Source organism: Cebidichthys violaceus, unplaced genomic scaffold, assembly GCF_023349555.1.
Source record: "Cebidichthys violaceus isolate CVI_PGR_0920_01 unplaced genomic scaffold, fCebVio1.0.p SCAF_22, whole genome shotgun sequence".
In the NCBI taxonomy this organism is placed as follows: domain Eukaryota; kingdom Metazoa; phylum Chordata; class Actinopteri; order Perciformes; family Stichaeidae; genus Cebidichthys; species Cebidichthys violaceus.
The window spans coordinates 8,191,251-8,211,994 of record NW_027176395.1 but is presented as its reverse complement, the minus strand read 5'-3'; the positions used below and the strand labels follow the sequence as shown (position 1 = coordinate 8,211,994).

The 20,744-nt window shown below is 42.9% G+C and overlaps 1 protein-coding gene across 3 annotated transcripts in view; it reads right to left on the bottom strand.

Moving 5' to 3' along the window:
- Nucleotides 1-20,744, bottom strand: part of daam2 (dishevelled associated activator of morphogenesis 2) — a 96,688-nt gene that overhangs the window by 32,023 nt on the left and 43,921 nt on the right. For all 3 annotated transcript variants that reach the window (XM_068717735.1, XM_068717737.1, XM_068717736.1), the window contains exons 3-5: nucleotides 17,184-17,273; nucleotides 7,708-7,782; nucleotides 1,224-1,318 (exon numbers count right to left, since the gene is read on the bottom strand). In XM_068717735.1, coding sequence (XP_068573836.1) covers nucleotides 1,224-1,318; nucleotides 7,708-7,782; nucleotides 17,184-17,273 — 260 coding nt within the window. The remainder of the gene's footprint in view (nucleotides 1-1,223; nucleotides 1,319-7,707; nucleotides 7,783-17,183; nucleotides 17,274-20,744) is intronic.

Here is a 20,744-nt window from a genome sequence, read left to right as displayed (position 1 = left end):
AAAGACATGACATGATTCCACTCATTGGAATTCTTTCCTGATCACGAATGTCTGTGATAGTCAGTGTTCATAGTTCAGTCATATAGTTCCCCTTCTGGAATGGCTGGGAGAAGCATCGGAGCAGGTTAGGGTGATAAACCAGTGTTGGTAATTCTTCTCCCTCATCTACATACAACGCATTTTTTTCTGCCACTCATGTGGACATCAATTTAGGATGGTCGCCAAAGGAACCCCATGGGCCATTAGTTGACCTTGGCAACATGAAAAACAGGTTACAATATAATGCCATACAGGCAGCTATTTCTCCTGCTAGAGTAATTCAAATATCGTGCCTTTTGATAATGACATTAGACCATTTGTAACCCTGATGAAGACGTACAGCGCTACATCATTAAGAGGCTGTGAAAACTCACGCAAAACACAAGAAGTTCAATGGTCAACTATTTTTGTACAATTATCACGAGAAATGGACGGAAATTAAATATATTTTAAAGTAAAAAAGCAGCAACATTTCAAAAGACTTTTACTTTGGCAGAATAATTTCTTGCCATGCTTCCTGCTGGACTCTAGCAGCTGCTCACCAGCCTTGTTCCTAGTTATAGTGGTTTGGATACCCATACTTGCGCAGATACAAACACAACCATGCATACACGCACTTGGCCCACACACACACACACACACACACACACACACACACACACACACACAGTAACCCAGACATGACCTAGACTCTTAGGCTGCCCTGGTTCTTCTGTCACTCTGCACATTAGATCTGTCACTTCGAAGCTCCCCTTGAGAAAACTCAACACCCCCGCTTTGGTCCAGACCACTGCATCAAACAACTGGCACAGGCTGATGGACAGCTTTAAAGGAGCTGCTGACGGGGAGAGGGAGGCAGTTTGTATTAGTGGGCTGTCCAATGTCCTTGAATGCTTCTTTGGGGTGATGAGTGAGGCCTAACAGTGGCTGATGACCATTTCAGAGGAGGAAAATATAACAGGGTAGATCTTAAAATATTTTTGGGTGTATTATTATTTTTTATTTTTTTTACTGTAATCCTGCCATGACAAGAGACAGACTTCTTGGGTGGTACATCTTTTCTGCAGCATGCTACATTGTTAACTAGATTTCACATGTGCGGCATTACCTCAACACGTCATCAACATCGATCAATGCAGAGGAAAAGGTCATGCTATAGTTGGACAGGCAAGAGATTCACTTACCTCATCGGCTGAGTCCGAAGTGCTGTCTTTAGATCTTCCACCACCTTGTTTCTCATTTCCATTTCCTCCTCATCGAAGGCAAACAGGGTCTGCATCTGCAGAAATGGAGAGAAATGAATTGGAATTTAGTGGAAAGACAGCTGATTGATATCTTGCTGAATTTTGGCTTTAAAGCGGGTACCATTGGGCAAGCTACCTGCTAGCAAGATTTCTGTACTTTTTCACTTTTATTCGTTTCTATGCAACCCAGTTACCAGAAAACTTTTTGATATTGTATGTTTCTGCAATCACGTTATACGTTGAATGACGATGTCTCTGAACAAAAAAATATGTTTCATATCAGCCCTGAATCATGCTTGCAGAAATACACAATGCCATATGATTAACATTGTGAAACTATCAGGGAGGTTTAGGCAAAATCTTCTTGGTTAAGGTAAAAAAAATAAAAGAATCATGATTTGTGTTAAAATAATAAAATAACAACGTAGCTTAACAAGGTTGCAGCGTAACAAGGTAGCAGTGTAACAAGGTAGCAGCATAATAATGTTGCAGCGTAACAATGCAGCAGCGTAACAAGGTTGCAGCGTAACAAGGTAGCAGCGTAACAAGGTAGCAGCGTAATCAGGTTGCAGCGTAACAATGTTGCAGCGTAACAAGGTAGCAGTGTAACACGGTTGTGCGTAACAATGTAGCAGCGTAACAAGGTTGCAGCATAACAAGGTAGCAGCGTAACAAGGTTGCAGTGTAACAATGTTGCAGCGTAACAAGGTAGCAGTGTAACACGGTTGTGCGTAACAATGTAGCAGCATAACAAGGTTGCAGCGTAACAATGTTGCAGCGTAACAAGGTAGCAGTGTAACACGGTTATGTGTAACAATGTAGCAGCGTAACAAGGTTGCAGCATAACAATGTTGCAGCGTAACAAGGTAGCAGTGTAACATGGTTGTGCGTAACAATGTAGCAGCATAACAAGGTTGCAGCGTAACAATGTTGCAGCGTAACAATGTTGCAGCGTAACAAGGTAGCAGTGTAACACGGTTATGTGTAACAATGTAGCAGCGCAACAAGGTAGCAGTGTAACACGGTTGTGCGTAACAATGTAGCAGCATAACAAGGTTGCAGCGTAACAATGTTGCAGCGTAACAAGGTAGCAGTGTAACACGGTTATGTGTAACAATGTAGCAGCGTAACAAGGTTGCAGCATAACAATGTTGCAGCGTAACAAGGTAGCAGTGTAACACGGTTGTGCGTAACAATGTAGCAGCGTAACAAGGTTGCAGCATAACAAGGTAGCAGCGTAACAAGGTTGCAGCGTAACAAGGTTGCAGCGTAACAAGGTTGCAGCGTAACAAGGTAGCAGTGTAACACGGTTGTGCTTAACAATGTAGCAGCGTAACAAGGTAGCAGCGTAACGACGTAGCAGCTTAACAAGTAGCAGCGTAACTGAAAGGTTATTTGACCCATCCAACACCCCTCCCATCTGCCCTTAGTGGACTTTGTGGCTTGGAGTATTCGTTATCATACTACGGAACTTATTATAACGGTCATGCAATATAATACGTCAATTGCTCCGTGGTTTGCAGAAACATTTTCAGTGACGACTGGACTGTGTTCCTACTGGGCCAACATCAGAATGTTAATCCTAATTTGGCAGCCATGAAACAGCAATAGAATTTCTTCCTCTTTACAAAGAAACGTTTTTGTTTCAATTAGTCCTAACATCAAAGGTAATCAAAGTCAAATTAGTAGCCCCCTTTCCAATGTCATTTTCCTTTTGAAGCACTGCATGAAGCTATACAACATGCTAAAATAAGTCATGCAGGCAATTAGCTCCAATCAAGCATATAACAAATCATAATTTTTTTTTTTAAAAACACTTAGAGTGGCAGTGGTGTTAATTCATTTCTGCATCACTTAAAGGCTCCCCTCAGCAACATCAAAGAGCTGCTGTGCTCCCATTAGTCAGGGCCACAGGACTTCTGTTTAGCCTCTCCAGGCTCTTTCCAAGGCAGCTTACTGCCAAGCGCTGAGGTTCAAACAGCGTTTGTTTCAGCAGTGGAGTAAGCTAGCCACAGTGACTGCCCGTTAACTCACCTAGAACAAAATATTTGCTTGAATGTGACCCTGTCTTCCAACTCTTAAACCCTGTTTTAAAAAAGGCGTAAAGGTCAAAATTGGGTTCAAATATTTCACAGCAAGACAGGAGGTTTTGGACCAGCAGCCCCTACACAGCTAACTGAAGCAGGATCTCATGTTTGACTACCTAACAACAGCTCCGGTCTGTCCGCTGTGAGAGAGTGTTTAATCTAGAAACAGTGCAGTCAAAACATCCATCGTGTCGATTTAGCCTCAAGTCCAGATGGTTCACGGACCCCTGTGCCAAGAAGTGAAGGCTCTGGCTCCTGTTTTCTCTGAACGAATATGTTCATAGTCGATGGGAAGTTGGACACAACAAGTGTTGGGGAGAGTGGATGATTTGGTCGTGCTGCGAGCCAGTTCACCGTGTCAATGAGTCTCGCCAAGCGGCTCTTTCCTGCATCTGCTATTTGTAAGCTCATTGGAACCTGTGGCCAACATGCACATACGGATACTATTAAAGCCATTTGGTAAACCAGCAGAAGGTACTTCCCCAAATCCTTATTATGGGAAGTGACCCCTAAGAGCCAGAACTATGCCTTCAAGCTAGTCGTCAGTGCCTTGTTCACTGAGTGAGTGATGAGTGCAGCTCATCAAAACCTTAATTAGGACCATGTGGATCACTGGTGTGCCAAGTAAAAAAAAGTAATTGTTCAATGTGAATGAATGCAAACAACATTATTTTAACTTAAATAGTCATGCAAATGCCTGAGGCATTAAACCCAATTAGGGTAACAAGATGCGAGTTGAAACCCAGCTATTATCCTATTGTTCCTATGTGGCTAGAAACCAACAGCTGAAATTGAGTGGAATGATGTGATCGGAAAGTTGAGCGGTGTTTAAACAGTTACAGTCAGAGTTCAACTGAGTGCCAGTCGGTTTGTTAGCAATCATGTCTTTTAAAAGTCACAGCTGAGCAATGCAGCTTGTAAACGGCAAATAGCTCCCCAAAACAGAAGCTTTGCTACTTTGCTTTAGTTTTACTACTGATAAAAGCTGCTGGGTTATTTTAAACTTAGAAACTCACTATGAAGCTGCGGAAAGCAGAGTGGAGCTGCATAAGTATAAGTCAAGCTGCAACCTCCAGGTCTGAAAATTGAAGCCAATGCTTAAGTGCCTTAAAACTGCATTCTCTCTAATATCCATCAGGGGGTGACTCCTCTGGTTGCAAAAAGAAAGCTGGTTGTATAGAAGTCTGTAATTCTTACTAGATTTATTCCCTCAGTAAACATGAGTTTATGGTCTCAATCTCTAGTTTCTTCTTCTTCAATATAGCATGATGTTCATTTAATAAATTATGGTCCATTTAGAGTCAAACAGACCATAAAGCAGGGTATGCTTTAGGGCGGGGCTACCTTGGAATTGACAGGTCATTACTACAACGTATCTGTAATTTCGACTCTTAACTTTAACCCTTTCACAATGCGTTTTCAGTTCATGTAAGTTAACTGTAACATTTTGGTCACCCAAAAATGTCTATTCAGTGTTTGGTTGTACGTCATGTTGAAGACGTCCACTTCTTCTATAGAGTCTATGGCTTCGGTGGAATTTTAAATGTAGTGTAGCAAATGTGCACTGTTTAAAACAGGCTTCACTAAATGAACTGCTGAATTGAAAAATATGAAGTTAGTCGACAGCAACAACACTAAATGACACTTGAAAGCATTTTGTAAGGCCCATTTGAGTTCCTATTTTGTGGTTGACAAGCTGCAACACAAACAACAACTGAGTTCTGTGTGTTTCTTCACATCACAGACATACGAGAGGCTCTTCCCTTTGCCTCTGTGTTGGATCTCATTCTCTGTTTATCAGCAGAAAGCCCAATCCAGGCGCCAACGCTGACGCTCAACACACCAGCTTGGACACAGCGAGGCTAGAGAAATGCCTGACAAGAGTCAGGAGGACGTTTGAATCCGCAGCAAGCGAACAACCTCGGGGCTCTGACATGGTTTTATGAATGAACATCCAGACGCCAGTTGTACAGTGATCTCTCAGGCCGGTGAAAATTAGCTCATCCAGCTACTGTGGAAGGGCTGCCCCTGTCGAGCTCGCCTCGAAGCCAAGACGCAAAGTCATGGACAGGTAGAGCACCTCCAAATGATAAAACACTCTCTTTTCAAGATGCTGTCTGGTAGAGAAAAATGGAAGATCGCTAGTCGGGGTGGGGAAAAATGATTCCGGAAGGGGAGGAAATTGGTGGAGTTATTGTGAATAAGGGAGACTGTGCCGAAGTTGTGTTTGAACAATAGAGTGCTTATATCATTCTCAACGCGTTAATTAATCTATTAAAGAGTCATAATCTTCTTTGTGTGAGCAAAACCAATTCTGCCATTAATACAATATGATTTATTTTGCTTATAATGTAAATACATTTCCAATCTGAAGTTTAGTCCCCCTAATGTTAGCGCAATTACTTACACTGACAGGTTCTACAGTATGTCTGGACCAAGTGAATGCAAGTATCTCATCACGCTGGCAAAAAGCATGAAAATGTCAGGATTTTATGTACTGTAGACTCCTTACACACGACTTACAGACTTGTTTTGCAGTAGATATAGTAAAAAAGAAAAAGACGGGCTGAAACATAACTCTGACAGCGTGTCTGACACCTAATAGCACAGAGGCACCACTGCTGCGCTGGTGGATTTTAAATTCTTGGCAACAAATCAGCACTTTCTCTTGACTACACTTAAAATACTGCATGTGTGCGTGCGTGCTGTCTGGGCCTCTAAGAGTATGACAGTAAAATTGTTTCTCCAGACTTTAACACAAAGTTCAGGTACCATTCAGAAGTCGCTCATTCTTGAGAGGAGCCAGTAAACAATAACAGCTGTAAAAACAGCAGCCTCCAACATGGGTTGTTGCTATAGTGTACATCGGGTTTGCCAGAAAAACAAACAACACGGCAATAAACAGATATTAAATGCCATTACTTTTTGGCCCTACGGTATGTTTATGGTGGTCTGTGTAAGTTATGGTCCAACTGTTTATCTGATCCATGGCCTGGAACAACTTGTAAATGGATTAAGTGTTGATCTGCTTGGGTAGATGAGAAAAAATAAAAAATTAAAAAATACACACACACACACACCCTAGTGGAATGTTAAAAAGTCCATAACAAACATTAGAAGTTGAAGACACAAATGACTCCCCAAATGACTTGCTAGTTTATAAAATGAATGCCTCCATGCCATTCCTTAAAGGGTTAGTTTGGATTTTTTCAAGCCAGTTTGGCAAAACAAATCGCATGGGAGAAAATTAATGTACTGCTGTGGATGGGGTCAGCAGCAAAACATATTTTAGACACCTAAAAAAGGCCCACCTTTAGTGTTTAAGGTGCTATATTTTGTATTTGTGCCGGTTTACCTTGCCGTGAGACAACAGCTCTTTTCAAAGCCACCAGACTGCGAAAAAATAAATGGACCTCACTGCACACGATGATTGCTTATTGTTATTGTGTGACTTTGGTTAGTTTGGATTCAACAAAGTCACACAATAACACAACAAACTAACTGATCAAGGCAGCAGTAGACCAGCAATCCCCATGTTCAGTGAGGTTCAAATTACAGTTTTTATTTGTTTTTCAATGGAGTCTAGTGGCTTTGGTTTCCACATCGGAAAACGGCTGTCTCATGGCAAGATAAACCACTAAATAATATTCTTAATATAGCTTACACTTACACTGATATAGAATTTTTTAGGTGTCTAAAGTATGTTTAGCTGCTGTCCCCTTCCACAGCAGGACATTACTTTACTCCCATGGTGGTACTCCTGTCTGTTCCTCCAAACTCCCTCTACTGTGGGTAATACACCGACTTTTGGATAAGTACCTCATACAACCCAAATTCAAAACATCTAAACAAGCTCTTTAAAGAACCCCCCTTAAAATGGCATGTTTTATGCTTTCCATACATTTGGGAGCCAACTTGTCCACATACGGACTCAGGGACAGAAGTTACCATTCCAAACAAGTCAGTGGCCAAATGTACAATCAAATAATACAACTCACACAACAAAACGGTAGTTGTGTGATTGTATCATGCTGTATTTATTGGCAGCCATACCGGCTAGAAAATAATGAATATTATCACCCTGGCTTTGCTCTGTGTGTTTGACACGGGGGGGGTCACGCCACAAGGAATGTGGTTATACGAATAGAACAAGCAGTCGGCAGGGAGATGATAAAGAATGAGCCAAGAGAGCGAATGACTGAGTGAACAGTGACCTCTTAAGAGTAGTAGTCAGATGGTCAGTCAGTGAGTGACATTGTCATTAGTGAGATTGAGGTGTGGAAGCTATATCTCATTCATGTGGGTATTTTAACTTTCAGCCAACGTGTTTGACTTACAGCAGCCATGGAGTTGATGCGGTCAATATAGTAGTCAGGCCAGCTGGTGGCCAGCTTGTTGGGGTCCTCTTGCTCCTGTGGGTGGACACAAAGACAGATGGAGTCGCTTTAGAATGACTTGCATATTGAAACCCACTGAAACTTACACATACACAAACATCAAACGTCTGTTTATAGCATTGCTCCTGTAGTGGATGACAATGTCAGCATGACTTTCAGCTCATTTATTCAGCCTGTGTTAGTGTGTTGTTGTTGTATTCATATTGTTCCATTAATGTAACTATGTAGCAAGCTAGATATGTAGCAAGATTTGGTCCACTTTTGTAATCCTGCCTACCGCACTGCCAAGGTGCCATTAAGCAAGGCACCGACACCCCTAACTGCTTGTTTGCGACCCGTGCTAAAATCCTACACAGTCCTGGGTGTGCATGTGTGTGAGTGTTATTAACAGCAGAGTGTATAAATTGAATGAGGGGTTAACAAAGCACTTCTTGAGCGATGCGGAGGGCTTTTCAGAGATCTATCTCGGATCATGAATCATAATGATTATGGTGATGCCTTGACGTTTCCTGGGGCACGAAACATCCAACAAAACTACTTTTCCCGTAGCGCTGCCATCAGGTCAAAAGTAATTCTTGATATAGAGACTCCTCCATGACAAGATATTAGGGCCGTCCACGACCAAAGAAATGCTCAGTCGCCAAACTCCCAAGTTCCTTGGGAATAAGTAATCCAGCAAGCTGATCTTTTCCACGAGAAGCACCATCAGGACAAACGTTTCACCTATGTGCGGCAAATTTCTAAATCTTTCGGGGCAGACAGCTGCGGAATTTACAGAAAAACCCTAAGCTCTACAGACGATTAGCCCTTCTTCATTTCAGAAACTTTGTAACTTTTCTACTCATATTCTTGACAATCTTTATACTTTTAACCTCACTACGAGTAAGGTATGACAAGAGTAGTGAGATCAGTAGTGAGTTATACATTTTTCTCCAAAACCTTGATGAGCTGTGATGAACAAAGCAGGGCAGCTAGTAGGGCTTTGACTGTTGGTCTTGTTTCTAAACTACACCACACTCCCCTAGTTTCATCCTTCTACTTTCTACCTTAGCTGCACACGTCACCATCCACATGAGGACTAAATGGATCAGGCAGTCCAGTCCTCAATAACTGGGTCACAACATCTCGGAATATTCACTTCTACATGGAGCAAGAAAAAGAGAGAGCGAGAGAGAAAGAAGAACTGCCTTGAGGAACAAAGTGCACTCCACAATAGTTTTCAAATAGCTCTGTCTGAGATCAATTTGTCCTGGCCAATCCAAGGAAGCGTGATGCCACAAGCAAACCCAAGGCACGGGGGAATAAAGAGACCATGTTCATTGCTCACATCTGGTCTTGTTTAGCCCAGACTTAGAGCTCTGGTGCAGCATGGTTGTTGTTTTTGTTACTGTGTGCACATCAGATAGAGTTGCAAAGTGATGCCGCATTCACGAACAAATTTTGTTAGATAAGAGAAGAATTCTTTGCCACATTTAAATTCCAACATATGTCAACAATTTGGCTTGATCCAAAAATTTAGAGGAACTTTTAAAAAAAATGCCTCTTTTTTTCTAAAATGTGGTCTGAAGGCAGGGCCATGACCATAGACTGTATAAACGAAGTGGATGTATTCACTGTGACGTCACCCATTGGTCTGTGGACTTTGGTTCTGAAGCCTTGAGTCTGAACATTTTGGCCATCACCATCTTGGTTTTTGCAACCAGAAATGACACGAGAGGGTGAAGTACAACAGAACGTTGAATAAGACATATTTTAGTCTACCAAAAAGTTACAATAAACTTTCACAAAGTTAAAACACTATGAAAGGGTTACAGTTGTAATTCAAAACACAGATTACTCCCAGATCCGGACAACTCCTTGTCCTGTCAATCAGTGTAGCCCCGCCCTAAAACATACCCTGCTTTATGGTCTATTTGACTCTAAATAGACCATCATTTACCAATTGAACATCATGCTGTATTGAAGAAGACTTGAAACTAGAGATTGAGACCATAAACTCAGTTTTGCATTGGCTTCACTTTTCAGAACCGGAGGTTGTTGTCTGGCCACGACTGACCTCAGGGTTCCAAATATTTGAGTGCTACAGCCATACCACAGACACACTGACATTAGAGAGGTTCAGATCCCCTTCCTCCATGAAGCTACTAAAACAGGTTAACATTACATGTCACTCAGTCCGTTACAATAATATAAATAAAGCTGATTCTGATAATATGAGAGACAACATCCCATGGCAGAAGATCTTCTTAGAATGATAAACACATTATAAAAGGCATCATAATGATGCTCCACCAACAGACTATTTCTGTGATAGTCGATTAGACTACGTCGCAGCCATCAGGGGCAAAGTAAGCTCTCTGACTGCTTACATAACAAGTGCAACAACTTCATTCACTACAACGGCAATCATGCTGCAGCAAGAGTTCATCAATCTTCTCTGTGTTCCATCTTGATATAGAAACTCCAAAATCTATGCCACCCAAATCCCTTAATTTCTAAAATGTTTCCATACTTGTATGGTGGTTCAACACAGCTGAAAGCAAATGACATGTAGTGTTGATTAAGTCAGACAAACTCCATTAATTGTTCTTGGACATAAAACCCTCTTATGACCGGTATTAAACTTCTGGACATAAAAAAATGAGCTGCAGAAACAGCAGATCCACTGATTTGTGAATCGTATGCACTCAAGCAGCTCCACCACACAGCTTGTTCTGGGTTGGAGTATGAAACTGTGGCCCTTGCCAGCATTTGAGCTCAAGCTAAAGAGCTGAAACAACCAGAGAAAACAAAAACAATGGAACTCACTGTACTACTCAGCTTGTGTTTTCAAGCCTGCCGTCGCTTCCACTATACTGCTGACGCACTCGGCACGCGATGCCAGACAGATACTGACGCTGAGATTAACAAGTTAACCGCCTCTCTCTGGCCCTTCAGCCCATTTACAGCCGCTGACACGCCCTCAAAAACATGTTGAGTCCAGCGCAGCATTTACTCTGGCAGTTTCACGAGCCTGAGTAAAGTGCTGCAATTTTCTTCTCGTTTTAGGAGGAATTAAAAAAAACATTTCAACACAAGCCCGGCTGTATCAGTCCGTACACTTCCTGAAGATACGCAGTTTTAATGAGATTTTCGAAAAAAAAGGGTGAAGCAATGTGAAGGCTGTTCTTGCGTGCTGCTTTCCTGATCAAACCATTTCGGGGAGTTAATCACAGATGATGACTGGTATTAAAAATGGCGTGTAAAGAAGCCAAACTCCAATGAGTGGAGCCTGTTTCCAACAGCAGACCTTTGATGTGAATGGAGAGAGAGTCTGTGTACACACTAGTGCGAAAGCACTCCATATATACTTCATGCATATATAAACATTTACGGAGTGCTCCTCTGCTCGTGGCCCTCTATCACATTCCAGTCACGTGCCTCGCTGCGACAGTTTAAGGTCAACCCCGTCATTCTATTACAGCAATTACACACTTGCACTACGCCGTACATTCCTCACGTTTGGTGACGTTAAATATGATTTACAATCCAGGTTGCGGCAGGCAAAAAGAGGACAGGAATCCCCAGCAGTGTATCGGGTATTATTTCTGCAAGGTGTTCCTCTTTGTTCCAACCATCTGTTGAAGGATATATTGTTTCTCAGAGGAGCCAAGTACTCGACTAAAGCCGGGGTTCAAAAATATTTCCCCACGTGTTTGGCAGCCTGTTGCATATGCAGAGGCACCTGTTGAACGAGCAGATGAAATTACATATTTTAGCTCCCCAACAGGCCGTCTTGAGGATTTCAAACCTCCTTAAAAAGGTTTGACTGACAATGATGCTCACAGACTGTAAAGAAACCTATGCACATTTCAAGTCAAGGTTTCACAAACTACTTCTGGAATTCTAGAAAACATATCGCTCAATTCTAAAAGACTAGCTAGAGCACGGGAGTGAGGTAAAGAGAAGTAATACCATGCCACAAGCTGCCGCTTTCTTGCCCAACAAAAGATCTGACAGAGGCACGTATTAACTTGCATGTTTTCCAGTCTTTGAGGCTTTGGCAGCGAATGTGGGCTGGTCGCTCCTTCAAGTGTAGTCCAACTATTCTTCTGGGTCTCAGATGGGCCAGGATCTATACATCGGCTCACAGTGACATGCTAACATGTTTCTGAGAGGTCTCCAGTTTCTCTGACAATTGGAGTGCACGTCGGGCGCCTCTCACTCCGTTTCCATGTGCTCAGAGAGGCCCTGGGGGACCATAGCTGTAAATGTGGGGGGCTCTCAAGAGCCGTCCGAAACCATGACAGCACCGGTAAGCTGCACAAGACTGAATGGAATACTGTACATGCAAAGACAACTTCATGAATAGCAAAGGAGGGGACCACAAAAGACTGCATTTAATGAAATTATGTTATTGCTATTAGATGCCTCATTTGCATATTTAAAACATATTCAGAAAACTTGTAGAACAAAACAAACAAACAAGCGTCTTAATGTAAGTAATCAACTGGGGAAGTTTCATGTTGAACTATTAATTCATTTTTCACCCTATTCTCCAGTAATTTTACAGTTATCTTTAATAGCAGTTTTCTCAAAATAAGTTTTGTCTCAGACTGTGGCAGAAATCTCCAATTCCCCAAACCTTCCGGTTCAAATCTATATTCTTTACAGAGAGGATTGTTCAAATATCATTCATCCTTATTTTACAACATTTTATTCCTAAAATAAAATGTTTTCTTTTGAATGTGAGTTGACAGTATTTATTAAGAGGTATCCAAAATTCCCTTTGTAAAATCCTTTGACTCCAATATGTCAACAAAATGAACAAAGATGCTTGAACCTGGAATCTTCAGATGTAGTGTCTCCCCTTATGTATGTACATATAAGCATACTTTTTCCCTACTCTCAGCTCCAGCTGTCACCACAACATGTTCCCGTCAGCGTAACCAGGGGGATTGTCCGACATTCCAAGGAGCCAATCTCTCTGCGTGGAATATTTATCTATGGAAGCCGTGATATAAAGTCTCACCTCCAGAGGCAGGAAATGGACAGGATATTGAATTCTGGAAGATTATGTAACGCTCGCCCGCCTCTTACAGGTAGCTAACATTACACGCGTTTTAGCACATTCTCAGGCAGAAATATTTGCCTTAAGGGTCACGTTAGTTTCAGCGTAACATAAGGCGCATGCAGGTGATAATTGAAGACATGTTAGGAGAGGGCAATGTGTGAGTGCATGTGGTGCCGTCGGCCAGCGCATGTTAAGTGATGGCATGAAAGCATCTCAGATAGGAGGAAAGCAGGGCCGCCTTTCAATCAGAGGGTCGATCCCCGACTCCTGCTCTACTAGTCTCATGTCAATGTGTCCTTGAGCAAGACACTTAACCCCAAAATTGCTCCCGTAGCTGCGTCTACGGTGTATAGATAGATACTGAATTGTAAGTTGCTTTGGATAAAAGCGTCTGCTAAATGACTGTAATGTAATGAAATGTAATGATAGCAAGCATTTGGATGCTTTCTAGACAGCGACGCAGATATTATACAGAAATCCTTCTTTTTAGGGAAATTTAGACAGTACATGATGCATGATGCTAGTATTCCTGTGTGTGTGTGTGTGTGTGTGTGTGTGTGTGTGTGTGTGTGTGTGTCAGCGCAGTACTACTAATGGGAGTCAGGAGACCCTGTTTGGCTCCCAACACTGAATGATTATCAGGAGCTATTAGATGTAACATCATGTTCTCTACCTGGGGTCTGCTGGACGCGAGTCAGGCTTGAAATAAACCCAACGATAAAAGAGTATATATATATACACACACACATACACACACACACACACACACACACACACACACACACACACACACCTACAGAAACACACACAGGGATGCAATACACTCAAACAGAGATTCACTCATGCCACCTCTGATTTACTAAACATGCATTGAAGTCTTTCTCACGTTTACCAAGAATGAAGTCCACTCTTTCTCACACACACACACACACACACACACACACACACACACACACACACACACACACAGAGAGACATCCAACACCCATGGCTGTGGCTGACTGGGTGGCTGCGATCAGCAGTGCAGATACTGTTAACTTATGTAAAGCCTGAATACCTGGACAAGATGTTTGAGTTAGTCATGGTACACAGAGACCATGTTTACGCTAATTCCCTTACATCACTGGTGACTGATAGCGTTGCTAGCTAGAAACTGTACTGGACCAGCTAGTGCTTGATAAACAAACAAAAACTATTTGAATTTTGATATTGGAACATTTAGCTCATTTGTTTTGTATTGAACATCAATGTTAAAGTTGCACTAATCAGTGACTCAAATGATTCTGTGTATCAGCTAATTTTTTAGCTTTTTAAGCCTTTTTAGCTTTTTTTGGCTCATTGTTTTGGCACAGCAGGAACGTTAAATTCAACCAAGCCCTGATAAAACCACTGTGCTCTACCTGCACAGCAACACACTGTAGACGGACATAATTAGCAACTAGCAAGAGAAGAATGTCTACAACTAGCCAGCAAAATAACCAGGTATTATTGGATTTCCATTCATCAGGTGGCCAAAAAAACAAACTATCCCCCCACAGAATGACGCATGCTAAACTACAGCAGCTTAACTTCACTAAAGCAATTTGTTTACATTGAACCAACCTAATTTCAAGCAAATGCTCATAATTTAGAATATAAATATATGTAGGCCTAATATAAATCAACTTAATAATAATCAATAATCAATTGTAAATTATAATGCATATTGCATATTCAACTATCAATGCACACTTAACTCTAACATCCATGGACAATCATGCACCCTACTACCATAGCAATATCCACCTGCCTTGTACCAATGTACAGTGTTCTGCAATGTGTGTCGGATACTAAGATAATTAAACTAGGGATGCATCGGTCAAATTTATTCAATCCCGATACTGATACCTAGGCCGATGCAGAATACTGATTTGATACTTGAAGTTGTATGGCTCACTGTGTGGAGGTGCCTGGGATCATTCTTTTACTTGTAGGGCTACATCAGGCTTGACTTAAACATTCCTAACTACGTGGAACAAAATGTAACAAATAAATACATAGATTTAAATCTACTGAATTGTTATAAATCGTTGTTATTAATCGTACTCCGCACTACTTGATTAATAAAAGAGCAAAGCTACTGAAGCACTATTTGATTCAGAAAACGGCAATGGCACTACCAAGCTACTGAGAAATGTAGTTAAACTTGTAGCACCGCTACCAAGATGCGGGGAAGCCTTATTGGGTAAAACCAGCCCCTCTTTGTAGTTCTACTTAAAAACTCTGTTTGTGATTTAAGAGGGCTAAGCGGTTTTATTAGCTCTTCTGTTTATGTAAAAAGGTAAAAATCATTAGATTTTATAATGATAGTGTGTTTATGTTGCAGGTGAACAAAGTTAGTTTGTCCCTTTGTCATGCCCTCCAAAGAGTTATCTAACCACAACAACTGGAGCCGTCGCTAGAGGAAACAAGGGAACCAGTGTTTGTCGCCGTCAGGAATGGCTGAGGGATGTTCTGCTGTCCTCTGCTCTCCATTCAAAATCACTGTCATGCTGTAATTCTCAGAAACACACACTTCTCTCTCTCTCTGTCTCTCTGTCTCTGTGTGTGTGTGTGTGTGTGTGTGTGTGTGTGTGTGTGTGTGTGTGTGTGTGCGTGTGCGTGTGCGTGTGCGCGCATATAGGTGTGTAACATCTGAATGACCGGCGTCTTTCCCTATGTATGCATGTTGAAGTCTGCGTGGGCACGTGAGGACAGCATTCACTCACAGACATGCAGGTTATTTTTTCCGATATTGCACGCCAGTTCATTCTCCATTACGCCGCCTCTATCCATGAATGAGGGGTTTGTTTGGTTTTTCCTCTAGCCTTCCTCTGTGCACTGGTAGCCCGGGGTTTTGCTCTCCGTTTCCTGGACACGCGGCTGGTTTTTTTCACCTTAACCTCGCAGAGGAAATGATGTCTGACTGGGAGAGATGGGGCAGGAACGACAAACTAATATATGCTACCTCTGAACCCGGCTTAGGCGTGCACTGCAAACCATTTTGGTCCCAACATGCCATGGCTGGTGCCAAAATTTGGTTTCCACTGCCTCCTAACCACAGCACAAAGAGTCCTCATAAATGTCTGTGGTTGTTTCAGTGAGATATTGAATAACTGATATTGGAGTATTATTGAACTTGTGCCTTTTATGTAGGTTCACATGTGCAAAATGCACATTCTGCCAACAATTCAATCCCCTTTAGAAACTATGAAATTCATTCAAAAGGGAACAGCACACTGCGCGGGTTATCATAATGTATTAGAAATAAAGATTACATCCTCCTTGTGTATTATTTTTTACCCGTATTGGTTTTCACTGTAAACTGGTGTGGTGCTCCAGCTTCCATCCTCGCCTTGACATCCCTCGAAACACACCGCAGTTCCACTGCTCTTCATTTTCCTCGTAACTCAATACTGGCTTGAATACAAGTACAAACTTTTACACATACAGGTGTGCGCGCACACACACGCACACACACACACACACACACACACACACACACACACACACACACACACACACACACACACACACACACACACACACACAGGGATGCAATACACTCATATACACACACACACACACACACACACACACACACACACACACACACACTGTACCAACAAAGCGGTGTGTGTTTATTCCTTTTTTTTATACAGTTGTCAGAGTCTATCATATCAGCTGAGCTGAGCCTGCATGCCATGGAAAGAGAAAGGAGGGGTCCTTAGCCAAAAAACAAATTAGCAAAGAGACACAGGGGAGGGTTTATGACTATTTACTCAATTTGCTATTGAGCGAGATGAGGGTGGGGGGGGGGCTGAATTCCCCACTTTTTCTCAGAGCACAATGTCATTTCCTGCTGGATATTTGACCGCAAAGCGAGACCGGAGTTGCTGCGGAGAGACACGCTGAAGGGTATGGAGAGAACGAGAGATGTTTTGGCGAGGGGAAAGGGGTGAAAGAGAGGGCTGACCAGAATGTTCTAGTGCTGCCATGGTATGTTGACAATTCTGAAACAGAAAATTGCTTGCTCCAAAGTGGGGGAGGGAGATTTGGAGATAGATGGGCTAGAGTGGGCATTTGTGTAAACTGAGTTGTTTGCATGTATGTGTGCACGTACGGATGGAAACTATATTGTGACATATGGGCACATGTTTACAAAATGAGGAGCTGGAAAGGGGGCCGACTGCATAGCTGAACTTAATCAAAATGGGTTCTGTCCCTGAACAGCATTCGGTGCTGACAGTTCAACTCTAAACTGTGGGTTCAGGCAGCCTGTCAACTGAGGGCCAGCCAGAGATTAGAGCGCACGTAGAGTAAAGCGTGGCAGGGACCGACTCACCTTCTTCTTGCTGCAGTAGATCTGCCATTTCTTCTCATCAGGCAGCGCGAACATGGCCTCCCTGTTCTTATCCGTCAGGTCCAGTTCATCCTGCAACAACAGGGGGAGGCTGTTTTATCCACACAATATTTTCAAACCATTGCACAAACAATTCAATTGAATTTACAATTGGATTACATCAAATTTACATACAGCTTGTCAACAAAAAAATTTAACAATTAAAGCTAAGAGGAGCTTTCATTCAGCGATCCCTGTGTTCAAAAGTGGGAGTTTTTCAGAGCGCAAAATTCCATTTAGAAAACCTCTCATTTCACTGCAGCAGGCTCTGACAGTCTGCCCCGTGCAGTCCTTGTTCTGGTTCTGGCCGCCAATATGACCTGGGCCTCCAGCTGTGTGGTGTCGGTGTTGGCTACAAGCTACGACACTCTGCTCCTGGTCGGAGGAGGAGCCGCTGACGCACCGGAGCTCTCCACCTCCACCATGATTTCATCTAATTTCGCCAGAATCTGACCCGGTGGCACCGATGACAAGCATTAAGAATAACTACATAGAAATAGCCAATCTTCTTGTTGATGGTGTCGTTTACTTACGTAGGTCATATAGAGTTATAAGTATTAAATTGAGACCGTTTCATAACCGGTTAAAAGTAACTTAATAGTGGTCAATCACCATTTAAAGTATTCACTGGGAGACATGAATATGATCGCCCCATCCCGCAGGACACAATCTCACAATCCCTATTGCTTTGTTAAGGGCAGTGAAAGGAACAGCTCCTTCCTATCTCCAGGCCATGGTCAAGCCTTACACCCCCGCCCGACCACTTCGCTCTGCTGCCTCGGGGCGATTGGTTGCCCCGTCGTTCAGAGGTCCTGGCGGCCGATCGACCCGGTCACGGCTGTTTTCTGTCCTGGCCCCACAGTGGTGGAATGAACTTCCCACTGACGTCAGGACAGCAGAGTCGCTGCTCATCTTTCGCTGCAGGCTGAAAACCCACCTCTTCAGGAAGTTCTACCCTGAGCCTTCCACTTAGCACTTATTGTTTTCATACTAGCTTGTTGCACTTATTGTATTCGTACTACTTATAGCACTAACTGTTTTTCTTGTTTCTGCACTGTACTTTGGCTCTGAGTTATGCTCTGCTTCATGCTCTTAGATGCTTGTTTGGAAAAGGAAATGTACTTCTGGTGACTAGTAGTTCTTTTGATTACCAATGTTGAATGCACTTATTGTAAGTCGCTTTGGATAAAAGCGTCTGCTAAATGACTGTAATGTAATGTAAATGTAATGTTATCCCCATGACAATACAGAACAAAACATCTTAGCAGTGACTGCAGATCATTGGATGAGTTGAGTTTACACAGGGACATTTGATTGTCCAACCTTCCCACTGTCTGACCGAGAGCTGGTCCCCGCAGACCACAGAGGGGTGTTTTAATATTCACCCTGCTGCTCTGCTCAATTCTTCAGCTTGGTACAAGGAGCCTCCTGCACCTTTTGAAATGCATATGAGGCCAGGAAATGAGTCTCCGTGTGCCAGTTGGGGAGGAAAAGCAAAGTCTTGGAAAAAAAAGGGATGGATACATTTGGGATGGAGGGGAGGAGAGGGATAGATGAAGGTGACAGAAAGAGAGAAAGAGAAAAAGGGGGCGTTGTGGTTCTGTAAATGGAGCACAAAAAAACAAAAAATAGGGAAGAGGATGAGATGCTGTATAGCGCAAGGGCTTTGTGCTCAAGCTCAAACTAATCTCATCATAATGGTTTTGCTACCATGACGTCAGCCAGAAATTCCAGGCCTCCTGGGCCCCCCAAAGTGAAGATGGCTACCAGTGCCAGTAGATAAAGCCGGCCAGTAGATTTAATAGAGTTTGTTTTCATCCATTCAGCTGGACGGGGTAGGCTGAGGTGGCCCGCATTCCAAGTATCCGACACTATGAAGGATGACATCATCTCTCACCCAGTCCTTTCAGTGGGATAACCAGCAGCACCATTATTGTGGCTTTGGCAAAAAGAGGGAAAAATCTGAAGGGTGTGAACTTCAAGGGGGTCTAATGCAGATAGAAACCACAAAGAAGCTTTAGAATCTTTGGTCAAAGCCTTTTTCATCTTGGCAACGTGAATTCAATGATGTATTGTGACTCACACCCGGAGTTCATATATTACCTGCTACGATAAATGCATGCTGCGGTTACTCGTGGCTCTGTGTGCTCTTGAGTGTCAAGCAGAAAACTAGCCGTCTTGTGGCGGCTAAACATCTAACCCCGTCTCTCTGTCCTTCAATCTTTGGGCTTTGGGTTGGGACTGCGATCCTCTCTCCGGATCCTCGGGCTTAGAAACGGATGGCGAGAAGCCAGATAGTCTCTGGCACTTTGCCTGGTCGCTGGGTCAAAGCCCTGCTGTCCAAGCTGCTGCTGTTTGGAGGAGGTGATACTTGAAGCTGGTGGGGAAATCAGTGAGAATGAGATTTGAACCAGAAGGGAGCTGAGCCCAGCAACTGATCTGCCTGCTCCTTCTTGCTCTCTCCATCTACTCCTCAGGCCTCTCAGCTCATCCCCAGCTCCCCCAACCCGAGTGGGTGGGGGCTGGTACTGTAAGCTTCCCAAGAAAGTATTTATCAAGAATTCCATTTAGAAATAGATATATGATTACATAAGGCCTTCACATAAGATTACGATGTAGGAATAGGATAATGAACGGGGAAACAGGAAAGGAGTGGCAGGGTGGGCTGAGGGCTAATGTATCTGGAGATTTTGAAATGAGAACTGCATGTTTTATTTAGTTCCTGCTATGCAGAAGTGGTACCAGTCTGCATTTGAGTCAGAAAAATAGAGAGATGGAGTTGAGGATGAGGACATCGGCTGGGTAGAGGAATGGTCATGTCATGTCACGCCAACAAGAGGACTTTTCTTTCCAGTTCTGCATTTTTTCACCATTTCTTTTTCCACCTCTACCGCCGGAACGTCTTGGAAACTACATCTGCGTCACACATCCTCTCCTCATGGCCCAAAAAGAGTAACACCCAAAAAAACAGCAAGGCCGTCTCTCAATCTTCCAAAACAAAACTGAACCACCTTCTCTTGATGTGCCCCAGCCTTCCTTCGCCAGCACGTTCCAGTTGGGAATTCACATAAACCAAAAACTAATATTGTAACACCTGCTGCCCAAGAGGGAAAGTTATGCATACCTAAGGTTTCTCAACCTCTTCTTTCATATTTCCTCCACAGCTGCCTATTGAATAATGTTACAAATTAAAAAAGGGTGTTGCGGTTTTGAGCTTTGACTGCCTTGTCCGTTGCAGACTGACTGACCTGCCGTGTCATTCAAAATTGTTCTTAAGTTTCTCAAGACTGGTGGGCTGCCCGCATGAGCTGAGCGTGACTTTGTGCCAACTCACATCTTTCCATGGACTGTGTAAGAAAAAGCAACGAGTCTAAAGCTAATTTTGCATTCTGTCTCAACTATAGACTGTAGATAACAAAGTTAACCTAGTCCCCAATTGGTTTGGGGACTTTAGTTTTAAAGCCTCGAGTTTGGCATTTTTTATAACCAGAAGTGACACAAGAG